This window comes from Cylas formicarius, unplaced genomic scaffold, assembly GCF_029955315.1.
Source record: "Cylas formicarius isolate icCylForm1 unplaced genomic scaffold, icCylForm1.1 PGA_scaffold_5__7_contigs__length_24384050, whole genome shotgun sequence".
NCBI classification, from domain to species: Eukaryota; Metazoa; Arthropoda; class Insecta; order Coleoptera; family Brentidae; genus Cylas; species Cylas formicarius.
Window position 1 is genome coordinate 4300051 of NW_026844341.1, and position 13441 is coordinate 4313491.

General features: G+C 36.5%; 1 protein-coding gene across 10 annotated transcripts in view; it reads right to left on the bottom strand.

The window, feature by feature from the left end:
- Positions 1–13441, bottom strand: part of LOC132702143 (solute carrier family 35 member F3) — a 53115-nt gene that overhangs the window by 25614 nt on the left and 14060 nt on the right. For 9 of the 10 annotated variants that reach the window (XR_009618855.1, XM_060670594.1, XM_060670602.1 and 6 more), the window contains exon 2: positions 7445–7782. Coding sequence is in view for 9 of the 10 variants with exons in the window: in XM_060670594.1 (XP_060526577.1) it covers positions 7445–7720 (276 nt within the window). In the remaining variant the exon portion in view is untranslated. The remainder of the gene's footprint in view (positions 1–7444; positions 7783–13441) is intronic. The other variant, XM_060670595.1, reaches the window with a different exon arrangement.

The window sequence follows — 13441 nt, forward strand, 5'->3', positions numbered from 1 at the left end:
GTGGATGGACACAGATCCAATTCCTGTGCTCGATGGCGGATGGACTCATTCGAGTCTTCCTCAATGCTACGCTCTACAGCAGCAATAGCGCCTTCTGTACGCATATATAATATAATAATTTTAATATTGAATTTTCGGGCATGCCTCTACATGTCACCCACTAACATTGCGCCATTTGCTAGCTGAACAGCGATTTCTACACACTTAGAGATCTAGGCATACTTTGAAAAAAAGAGGTACCATGTTGGCAGTTGAATCCCGCTAGGTCATTGGTTGAAAAGTAGGTTTCAAATCTCGCGCATCCGCATGTTATATGGACATTCTTAATTTATTTTATAGTCTCTTCGTAAGTTCCTATATTATTGATATAGGCAGAGACCCTTATTATGTTGTTGAAATATTTGTATTCGACTTTAACACCTTTCTTTTCTTTTGTAGTTTTAAATTGGGTTTCGGTAAATCTTCACATTCGTGTTTTTTCGAAATGTACTTACTATCAAGTAGTTCTCAGTCTACAGACATTTATCGTGAGAACTGAAATAATCAGTCAGCTGAATTCTAACAAACATAACAACTTTAACTACAGTCAATTCAGACGCGCTCACTTGAAATCGGTAAGTAAAATTAATTAAGAAAATAAAAAAGAATTTCGATGAAGCTTTATTAATATAAACTTTTCTTATACGGGTATCCTAGAATATATAGAGGATTGCCATTCGACCCGTAGTACCATTCACGTAGAAGTACTTTTCTTGCCTTTACTATCTTTTATTCAACCCAAACAGTGGAGTTCACCAGTTACTTGGAGAATATTGACATTAAACACAATGTTGATTTCTCGTGATGTCGGAAATTTATTCTCAAATATAGCCACATCTGGGTGCATTGATTTAAAATTTTTTTTTATTGGATATCACTATTTTCCTAAAAGTTGTTATCACTACTGCGTTAGAACAAAGAGTCTATAAACTTTATAAGAAGTTTTTTAGACGTTTGTCTGAAATATTAATTTGATCACCTGTCTTAAGTGAAATTTCCATGAACAATCTTGAGAGCTTGCCAATTCTAAACATATTTAATAGATGATCCAAGATATCTGGATGATATCTGCATTGTTTGCCATGGGAACCATCAAACTTTGCAGTTTCTCGATATTATTAAATTTATGTTATTTGTTTTATTATTATTCCCTCTTTCCTAGGTCTGATGTTGCGAAACCCGTGTAAACAATTATTTTTGAAAAGTTGACTTCCGAGTGTGTTTAAACTTTTATAGGTTCGTGAGACCAGCTGGACGATTGTTGTATTATAAACTTAACTAGATTAAAAATAAAGTAGAAAGGAACCTTTCTTTAAAATTAAACTAAGTTCAATTGGCTTTCATAGGGGATGGTGGGGCAACAAAAAAGAAGCATTTTTTTTGTTATTATAATTATAAATTTTGGTTATTTGTACATTTTTAGCCCTTTGCGTAATACCAGGGGTAATTTACTGTAGTTTTTTATAATTCTATGACTAAAGCCAGAGCTTTCGAAAATCTTATAAATATCAGTAACGTTTTTTTTTATTAATTGCTTTTTAATAAATGATTATTATCTTTATATATAACATTATAAATATTCACTACGCCACTGAAGTTTTCCATAATAGAGCGTACTTTTCTGGTAACAATTTTGGATGAATTTATTTTTAAAGATTTGCTTTTTAGAATCTGCTTGATTGGGACATAAATACAAAAGTGTCGATAAAGATGACATTTGCCATTCGTCATTCGCCGAGTTGTTTCGCTACTGAAACATGTCGGCTATTCATTTGTCTCGATTACCGCCCAGCAGGCAATCGGGGCGGCTACTGCAAGACAGCGACACGGCAAATTGAGCTATCGATTCGCGTAATTTTATAACAACCAGATAGAGGGATGTTCCCCGGGGACGGGGCCGGATCGAGGAGATTGGAAGTTTTAATTAAAAGGTGACGTTGGTCAATAGAACTAGGCGATTCTGTCAGGGCAATTGTTTGGTACCTATTTCCGCTTATATAAGTTGTAGTTATATAGTTTCTCTTACCAATTATAGAGTGCAACTGAGATGGAGCCATGTCTATTTTGTATTCCGTAATCCCTGATCTGTTAAATCTTCACCTTTTATTGGATCTCGCTATAGGCATAAACTACTGCATTATACTGCAATTATATACTAAATAAAATCAATGCTCTGATTGTTTGTTTGAAGAAAGCAAAAAACCTGCATGAAACAAAATTTGAAGTCAATTCTGGTTTTCCAATGGTTGACGGTAATTGAAGAAGTCACCATCCACATCAGACAAACTTTTGTGAAGTGTGAAGCTCAAACAATCAAAACCTGAAGTACTAAAGATACTGTGATGTGACAGGCTAGTCAAAGACAATGTGCTAAGGTGCATAAAGAAGAACATAACATAATAGTGTGGCCACAGAGATTTTTCTAGGGTCATCGCAAGAAGAATCATTAAGCAAAAAGACGAGCTCGATCAGTGTGTAACTATGGATCAGTGTGAAGCTATGGACTTTCAGAGAGGCTGACCTAAATGAAACCTCTGTAATTTCAAATTCTCTAGGTCGCCATAACGACCAAGCCAAAGGTTAGCACAGTTTTCACGCACACTTAACTTTAACTCTACATTCGCATTTTATTTGTAGATTCCTTTTATAAACCTTTTGAATTCTATAAGCAACTTTTTTTTTATGGCCTAGAATGCTTTAACGGGAAATTGCAATTTTCTATCTTGTTTTGCTTGCCTAACGTGTTACATACATAACATTATTTGAATAGCACTTACATATCCTTGTTTCTGTTCTTGCTAGCTTAACTTCCTTGCAATTGAGATTTACCTGTTGAACAGTTTTGTCAATTCATTTGTAATATAAAACAACTTCATAAAATCATCAAGAGCGTTGTAAGCAAGTTTGGTATTTTCCAGTTGCCGATAAAAATTGAAATCGGGACGAGATAGAAAACGTTTCAGTACAAGTGTCGTAAAACATTCCCAATTTGTCACGTCGTTCAATTCGCGAGCCTGCCGTCTTGCGTGTTGCCGACTTTGCGTGTTTCTGATTTAATTTTAAACGCCTCGATCGTTGGTAAAATATAACGGCATATATACGAGCGCGATTTTCCCCTAAATCGCCGTATATAATCACACACACTTATGCAATTTACTTTGCAATCGGAGAACACCGCACGCTTGAGCGTGTAAATAAATACTCGACTTTTGAAATTGCAGTGGAATAATGATATGAAACAAACAAAGTTTTACTACTACATTTAAACCAAGAACCTTAGTAGCCTGTCTAAGTATTAGTACAGTTTTCGAGGTATTAAATATAATAAAACTCGTAGCTGTTAACCAATTTGTTTTCTTAATCACTTAATCAAAGTTGCTCTCCACAGACATATCTTCTATATACGGAAATTGTATAACTCTTCTACGTAAAAGACATTTGATTGTCCCAAGCACATGCTTTAGATTCTCTGCGGTCACAACTTAAATTCCTGCCGCCTAACCATATTGGACATCTAAATTAGTTGAAAGCTGCAGTTTCGACATACCAATTGAATGCAACTAGAATTTTTTTTGGACCACTGGAAATACTGCGGTAGTATAAAATTTAAATTGGTTGCGTGTGGATAAACTTTACGTAAAAAATCTTTAAAAGTTCCTGAGACATTTTGTTTGGTTTGTTATTGTGTATAATAGTATAGAAATATAGACAACGGGCAATCACTGCAATAAAATAGTATCCAATTATATTTAATGTTATGAAGAATTTCACCCTTCGTGTTTATTACAAGCCGCATTAAAGAAAACCACAGTTTGTGTGTCCATTGCCGTGGATGGTGATCAATCGAAAAAAATTACCAAAACGACTAATACTGAAAATATATGAAAAAACGACTCTATTCTTCGGTAGCGGGGGAACGAAGAAGCAGCAACCAAAGGATCAAAGCCATCAAAAAATAAGACAACAAATTAAACTAAACAGGTGGCCAATATTACCGCCAAACGAAAACAAGCTTGTCATCCTCTAACCAACAAAACAAAAAATAAGTTTAGATCCCGAATTAAACTAATAGTTCTGATGACTTCCAGACTATAACAAGGACCTAAGCCAATTGAAGATGACATTCCTCTACTAGCGGGTATAAAGTTCGCATGGGTATTTCTATCCGGAATCGAAACAATCGAAAAAATCCCTGATTGCTTAAAATCAAAGTTACTTAACGAAGGCTGCCAACGTGACAAAATGATAACTCGCAAAGACAAATACCGAAGTTCTTTCAAGTTAGTCGTTGCTTAGCATCGAAAAATAGTATATTATGTAACAAGTGCGATAAACGGCATTTGACTCACGAGTTTATTTGACACGAGCGGAGCGACTGGTTAATAAACGAGTGACTTAAAAGGTTTACCGAATGGGTTGCATACTATACGTTTTCTACGACCGTTAGTTTTTGGGTACGTTTTCTGAGAACAACACGAATACATTCACTGACATGGCTGTCAGAATTGACAAACGTCAAATTCAAGGCGTGGAAAATATCTCCGAAATCATCCCATTGCTCCCAAACCCGTACGGTAAAATCCCGGGAATGTCCCAAGTGGCTCAGATCAGTGGGAAATAAAACTGACGTGGTAAAGTGACGCTTCCGGTACGCTAGATCGGTGTGTAATTACGTATTTTACAGACGGGAGTGGAAAAAATAATGTCACCAGACCGAAATTGTAATAATAGTATATTATGCAACAAGCGCGGTAAACGGCATTTGACTAACGAGTTTATTTTTGATCAACGAGTGGGTTAAAAAGTTTACCGAAAGTGTTGCATACTATAATTTTCCTACGACCGTTGGAAACATTTTCGTTAAACAACACGAATGTTTAACGAAAATGTTTCCAAACACCATACAACAATACCATTGTAATCTTATTAATTGTGCTGCGAGTGTTGATAACAAGTGTGAAAGATTAATAACTGGGGTTGCAGCCTTTTCCACAGAAAACTCTCACCAGCAGAATAGGTCAATCGTCAAAATAATTTGAAAACCATGATAATCTGATTTAAATAGCTAAAAATCCTGGCGGAAGTACTTGACATGTTGTAAACTCACTTGCCTCAAACCTCCAAACATATTTCAACTACCACCCCAGAGAAATTTAATGATTACTTTTCACTCTCCCCTCAGGGAAAGGGAAAATACCGATTACGATCGACCAGATAGTGTAAAACAAGTAACTTATAAACATACACCTTTTAGCTCAAATGATGTAACTTTCATTCAAGTTAGCGATGTAATAGATAATATTAGACATATACATAGTTTCGATATATACGTACTAAATCATTGAAAATCATTGAAATAACAAAAAACCTCTAAAAAATGGTGATATATTGCATTATTATATCAAAAATATTACAAACATGCATGGCGCGTCAAATATGACACTTTCTAGAGACTAGCAACCTGCACTCCAATTGTCACTTTGGAGTTCATGAAGGGATAAACACGATTATGGGAATACTTGATTTATTATCGAGAGGCTTAAACAAAGTGTGATCTGCCATTTAAGTAAGGATTTCGAGTGCGTCTCTCAAGATCTTCTATTGAAAAAAACTAACATACTACAAATTCAGTAAAAATAGCTTAAAGCTAATTTATCGTCGATGGAGTGGTTTGAATAACAACATTTTTTTCACACTTCGCGAAACAGATTGTCACCGGGACGGCCTGAAGGGTGTGCGCTTCCTCGAAGTACAATTAGATAACAAATTACAATGGGACTCCCACATAGATACAAGCCAACTTCGGGGAAGCGTCTTCTTACTCCGTATATTGCATCTGTATAAAACATCTATTTCGCACTTTTCCACCCTAAAATGTCCTACGCAGTTCTGGCGTAGGACGCCTGCAGAGTATACTGACCGGATTTTTGCATTACAGCAAAGAGCAATAAGGCTTAATGCAGGTTTGAGATGGAGGAAGGACTGCAGGCAGCAGAGGTGTTATATCCAAAAGCCCTAAAATAATTACCTCTAAATAAGACTAAAAATGTATTAAAAGAGCTGCTCCTCCCAAAAGTTTTTTACAACTGGAGGGATTTCTTCGATCATACGCTTAGTGCGTCAATGCCTAGGTTAATGTTTAATATACGAGGGTAGCGCCAAAATTTCCCGACCTGACGTAGATGCAGCTCCAGTATCACGATAAAACTTTGACTTCTTTTAAATATGTATCTTAGTAGACTGCGAAAAAAAAATTGAAGTCTTGCGTTAAATAGTTTTTTATTGACAGCATTTTAAACAAGACGTGTCCGAAAAAATGTCGCAAATAACGCGAATTGAGTATAGAGCAGTCATAAAGTTTTTGGCAAAAGAAGGGTTAGCACCTAAAAGTATTAAAGAAAGGCTGCATGGTGTGTACGGCCAAAGTTCTTCTTCGTATTTTGTAGTGAAAGAATGGGCAAAACGTTTTCGAATGGGGCAAGAGTCCCTTGGTGGTATTGAGGGATCCACTTTTGAAGGTCAAAGATATCTCCGAAATTACTAAGCTTTCTGATACAAGTGTTCGTCGAATCCTGCATGATCATTTAGGTATGCATAAGGTTAGTGCTAAAAACCTTTCGGCTATTAAAAAACAACGCAGTGTCGAGTGTGCGCGGTCCTTTTTGGAACTCTGTGGGTCGGAACCAAAACCCGTGATAGAAACTATTGTGACGGGAGATGAAACTATGGTTCTCTGTTATAACGTTCTATCGAAAAAAGAATCAATTGGCGTCGTAAGGTGAAGCACCTCCAAGAAAATTCAGAGTCTGCCAGTCAACAAAAAAGGTGATGGCCACGATCTTTTGGGATTGTGAAAGAATTCTTTTGATAGATTTTAAAAAAACTAATACCGCTGTCAATGGTAAATATTACGTAACATTATTACATAAATTGCAAGACTGCATACTTGTAAAACGTCGAGGAAAACTGACCCGAGGCGTGCATCTTTTGCACCATAATGCACCTGTCCATACTGCTGTTGTTGCACAAGCTGCCATTTTAGAGTGCTACTATTTAGAAAGCGACTATTATTTGTTTGGATATTTGAAAAAGGACTTACGTGGACGACGGTTTAACAACGAAGTTAAGTTAAAAGAGACTATTTTAGCTCATTTTGCAGACAAACCAAAATATTATTTGAAAAATAATAAAAAATTGTTACTCTACTTTGTTTCCTTCATATTCATGTCGGGAAATTTTGGCGCTGCGCTCATATGTGGTAAAATATGTTTTGTAGATGTGTAACATTATATACAGGATATTTTTTTGACGAATGTATGTTTCTCTTTGTATTCACATAAAATTACATAAATATAGAAATAAATAAAATACTCTTAGTCAAACCTACGAAGAACGAAGAACTCACTTTCCTGGCAGACTTGGAACATAGTGATGCCGAGCACGACTTGAGTTTCCCGCTACATCCTCCCCTGTGTGCAGCATCGCTTAATCCAGGGGCGTTGTTTGCCTGGGGGGTGGCCGGGGACAATGGTTCCACGGAATCGGGTTGACTTCCGACTGAGTCGGAATGCCCGAACGAGGGACCGTTGGCCACCCCCTCGTCGGTTATTAGGACGCTGGGGGCGCGGTTTCTACCTCCTCGGGGGTTGAAGATCGTCGGTATATCCCCGTCGCGGGTCATGGCTTCGAAATCCTAATCCATGACGACGGAGCGTTCGTGAATCGTAGCAGTGAATCTGAAAACTAAGATCATAGCAATGAAGTTGTTTTGTAACAAAAAAAAAACTAAAAAGTTAATTTTGAATATTTTCGTACCATCAAACAAAGCAGTAGAGTAAGTCAGAAGCAAGAGCATTTTCCAAACACACTCTCATTCAAACCCTTCTTGTTTTTCCGCACTTCCTTCATCCATTACTTCATTCCTAACTACTGTTTGCTCATACTTTCTCAACATGTATTGATATTTTCCTCCGCTTGCTTGACGGTTGATCGCGTCAGCTGCTGAAGCCTTTATATGTGCATTAATTTATAGGTCGTCTCTTGCTAATAATGACTGACCGAACAAATTGACAGACAATCGAATGGTCCCATCAGGTAAGGAGCGCAAAAAGGCAAAGAAAAGAACAATGGAAGAATTGAACTAAGATGTGAGTCGAAGCATCAGTGGTTCGCATTTGTAAAGGGGAGAGATCAAATTGTTGCAGATTGGGTTATTCAGTGTAACGTGGTAGAACGTATATTGATAGAAAATCACTGGAGCCTTTTTTCTTCCAAAAATGCTGGTACGGAAGGCGTGCTTCGTATATGGGATTGAAATAAAGAAGTGGAACATCGAATTGAAATGGTGGAATGTGATCAGGAAACGAAATCAATTTGAAACCCAAGTAAATTAAATGTGCATCAATTGTTTAATTAAAACTGCCTATGAGAATGCAGTTGTCCTCAAATACTCGTTTCACATTCCATGTCTTGCTTTACCATAATATTTACAAATCTAAATATTTTTTTTGTATTCTACTCCGTACCTACTTGTATACTGTTTGGTGAGTAGCGGTTAAGATTGTTTGGTTAGTTAAAAATTGCTATCGATTCTCATATTTTTCTTTAGTAAAATAATATATGCAAGAATCTTAGTTTGTTCGATGTCGGGATTCATGATTCATGATTATGTATGATAACTGCTGATGAGTCTATTTGTTGTAATCTTAATGCTGTTTCATGTTCTTTTAGCCTGATTGATATTTTTCCTCGTGATGGATCAAGATGTTGAGAGATTTTTTGGTAAAGTGGTAAATCTGGTCTTAACATTTTAATATGTTGTCAGTAAAGTTTTAAATAATGTTTTTCTACTCCCGTCTGTAAAATACCTAATTACACACCGATATAGCGTGCAGGAAGCGTCACTTTATCACGTCAGTTGCGTTTCCCACAGATTCGAGCCACTTCGGACATTTCAGGGATTTTACCGCACGGGTCCCACGTTTTGAATTTTGATATTTGTCAATTCTGACGGTCATGTCGGTGAATATATTCGTATTGTTTTGCAAAAATGTACTCAAGAACTAATAAATATAAAAATGTTATGCAATATATCAGACAATTTAAATTCTACGTTCTATGAGCTGCAATTAAAATCTAGTGGACTAGTAGGTAAGTAAAGTGATATTTATAATTTAAGTTTCCAACAGAAATTTTACATACCGCTCGCACGAACTTTAGTGGCTTTTACAGTTTTTTATTTTAATATCTTGCCAAGACGAATTGTACCATTTTCAAATATTCATGTCTCCAGTACAAACAAAAACAAATTGAAGGTTGGGACCTGCTTCTTCTTGCTTATACGATCTTAACAATTTAATTCTTTTAAAAGCTCTATCCTTTATTATTACAACCTTTTTCATTAAATTAACTACTTCATGATCAATTTTAAAAGTTAAATAAACAACATAATTTTTAAAATTTTGTTTATTCCGTTATTTGTATGACATATCCAATAATACATCTCTCTGTGTGTAACGTACACAGTTAAAAAGAGACAACAATAGCAGAATCGATCGGAACGAAAAACGAATAGGTTTAATCGCAACTAGTAAATATTTTGTTTGAATGGTGCTAAATTTAGTAATCCGATAATCTGTTATTATTTTTAATTTGTTAAATTGTGATTTTTTCGTGACGGTCGAAGAAAAAGTATAGTATGCAGCTCTTTATCTCGCTCGTTTATTAAGCACTCGCTCCGCTCGTGCCAAATAAACTCGTGACTCAAGTGAAACTTACCGCACCTGTTGCATAATATACTCTTAAATACAAATTCTGAACCAGCGTATTGTTCGATAAGCATTGCCTGGGTCATGCTTAATAATTAATTTTTCAGTATTATAATTTGGCGCCAAATTTGTACTATTCTGATAAAGTGCATCGAAGCCTACAACCTATATCAGAAAACGTAAAGTACAAAACACTTTTACATGCGCGAAGAAGCTGTCATTTCTTAAATATGACGTACGTTTAAAATAATCCTTTCATCCAGTAAAAACTTTCCATGAAAGTTCCAAACATCATGTATAAAGGGAATGAAACGGCAGCTAGCATCGAGCCTTAACATGGAAACTATGTCGCAAGAACATCAGAATCGTAAGCATGTAATAACTCTTTCGTCAAACAACTCGAAGATCTGCCGAATATTTGAAAAACAAAGTCGTTGCGAGAGGCAAACACGTGGAGTTTGTGGAACGGATTACAGGAAGAATTTGCGGATTAATACCAAACTTACGGAGCCCTTTAGTCGTGCTCAGTGCATTGCTTTTAAAATCGATCCTCTCTGCGTTAATGATATTGACAATGAATTTTGCACTATTGCTTAGGAATTATACCTACTTCTCAAAATCGCTCTTATTTATTTGAGCAACTGGATCTGGAGTAGGAAATATAATTTAAGATTTAAAGCATTCGAGCCTGGTACAATTTGTAATTAGATCGCAGATTTGGAAACGCCTGATTCAAACCTTAGGATCATCTTTTCTCCCTACCTTAGGCAATAATAATAATAATAATAATAGCTTTATTGCTCAACAGAAAACAATCCACTTACAGAGCAATGTATAGTAACAAAAAAAAAAAGAAACAGTATGTAATATAACGTAACTTAACCTATTCTGGTGAGTTGTTCGAGAAAGTTGACAAAGTGAGCTCCAAAGAAATTAGAATAACCATAGATCTTGATTCCGGCTAGCGGCGACTAGACATCAAACATATATTTCTCAATTCCCTCAGTCCACTGTTAAATATGTCACACACGTGCGAAACAGAATTACAATTGGAACATGCTATATTTATATGCGAATTTTTTAATAGGTTTGTTCTTGCCGGAACACAGTGAAAGGTGCCTTTGGTGTGCGAATTGAGCGGTGGTACACGAATATCTAAATACTCTAGTAGATTCGGACTATCTATAATGTTGTGTAGCAATTTATAAACAAAGATAACTGACACACAGTTCCGCCTATATTCCAAGCTATTCATATTAAATTTTTCCAAGTTAAATTCATAGTTTATGCCTCTCGGTGGATACGCGCCTTCTGTTTTGAACAACAGATACTTCAAAAACTTTTTCTGTACACCATCGACTGCCCAACTATGACAAGAGTAAATCAGATTCACACAACCTAGGCGTATTCAAGTTTAGATCGAACATAGCTAAAATACAGGGCCTTCAAAGCAGCAATGTCGGAAAAAGAATTGCAGTTGCGTACTATAAAACCGTAATTACGGTTAGCCTCCGATACAATGCTCGTCATGTGGTTCACGAATGTAAGTCTTTGATCGTAATACACGCCCAAATCTTTAGTATCTGTAACACGTCGGATAATAATATTTGAGATTCTATATTGAAAATCGATAGTTTCTTCCTTACGAGTGAAGCTTAGAACTTTACATTTATCTACGTTAAGACTCAATTCATTTGAGATACACCAGTCAAAGAGTATATCCACTGATCTCTACTCATCTCTGCAACGTAACACAATCAGCAATACTGCAAATGGAAGTATAAATTTTTAAGTCATTCGCAAATAACAGCATTAAGCATTTAAGTCCTCCGCAAAAATTAGAAAGAGTAAAGGTCCTAAGTTAGAACCCTGTGGCACTCCTGATGTGAAATATCTATTAGATGTGTCCTGTCACTTTCTGAGAAACATCACCGCAACATCGGCAAAGTTTTTGAAGCAAACCGGCATGACTTATTTTGTCGAATGCTTTACTAAAATCGGTATATTTACCATCTACTTGTCCTTGGCTGTCAAGCACCCTTGCTGCATACTCCGTAAACCGTACCAAATTAGTAACTGGAGAGCGGGAGTTATAAAATCCGTGCTGACTTGGAGAGATAATGCTTCTGACAGAGTTAAAAATACGGTCATACAGAACGACCTCAAGTTTCTTTCACCACTTTTAAAAATTGGACAGACCCTGGATTCCTTCCAACATCGCGGATAAATTTTGCAGGAGAGCGCAAGGTTAAATATTTTAAGTAAAGGCTTCGAAAAGGCACTAACTATAGAACTTTAAGTTGCAATAAAACAACGATGGATTATTCGATTGACATGAATTTTATTTATCCGAAAGATAATCTTGTGGCATTACATTTTAAATATGATTTCTGGCATATGACCGCCACGGCTGGCGCGGATGTAGTCCAATCTGGATGTCCAATTTTCGATGACTTGTTCCAACATTTGTGGCCGTATATCGGCAGTAACACGGAGAGTGTTGTCTTTCAAATGGTCAAGCGTTTGTGGCTTATCCGCATAGACCAATGACTTTACATAGCCCCACAGAAAGTAGTCTAGCGGTGTTAAATCACAAGATCTTGGAGGCCAATTCACAGGTCCAAAACGTGAAATTAGGCGGTCACCAAACGTGTCTTTCAATAAATCGATTGTGGCACGAGCTGTGTGACATGTTGCGCCGTCTTGTTGAAACCACATCTCCTGGACATCATGGTTATTCAATTCAGTAATGAAAGAGTTAGTAATCATAGCTCTATACCGATCACTATTGATTGTAACGTTCTGGCCATCATCGTTTTTGAAGAAGTACGGTCCAATGATTCCACCAGCCCATAAAGCGCACCAAACAGTCAGTTTTTCTGGATGTGTTTCGACATACACTTGAGGATTAGCTTCGCTCCAAATGCGGAAGTTTTGTTTGTTGACGTTAGCCATTTAACCAGAAGTGCGCTTCATCGCTAAACAAAATTCGCTTATGAAAATCGGGAACAACGGCAATCTCATTTTGGGCCCATTCAACGAATCTACGCCTTACTTGATGATCGTTTGGCTTCAATTCAAATGCTACGCTCTACAGCAGCAATAGCTTTTTCTGTACTGCATCTCTGGGGATGCGAGTTATTAATAAGAGTAAACGTGGTGCGAAACCGTTCCATGCTTAATCGAATTAACTGCTTTGATGGACGATTTTGTCAACGATAAAATGAACGTAGTGCGCGATACGTATTCCGCACAGAACCATTATTTTCGAAATAAAATTGCACTATTTGCAAGCGTTGTTCAGGCTTGAGTCTATTTATGATAAATTGCCAAACCAAACTGAAAATAAATCACTTGACAGCTGTTAAATCGGTCGCCATCTTGAACAGTAATGCTGCCAACTTAAAGATCTATACATCGAAAAAAAAACATCCATTACAATCTTTTACTAAAAAAAAGGAATTCCATGTCCTGCGTCCTGATGTCATTTAATTTTTTTAATTTCTTTGCGGCCTTCATTATTTCATGCTCAGTAATTGGATAGAAATTTATAGAGCTTGAGTGAAATCTACTACATTACAAAGAGTGCTCTCAGTACCAGAAGGGATTGATACACTCTCAAAAAAGGTAGCAAA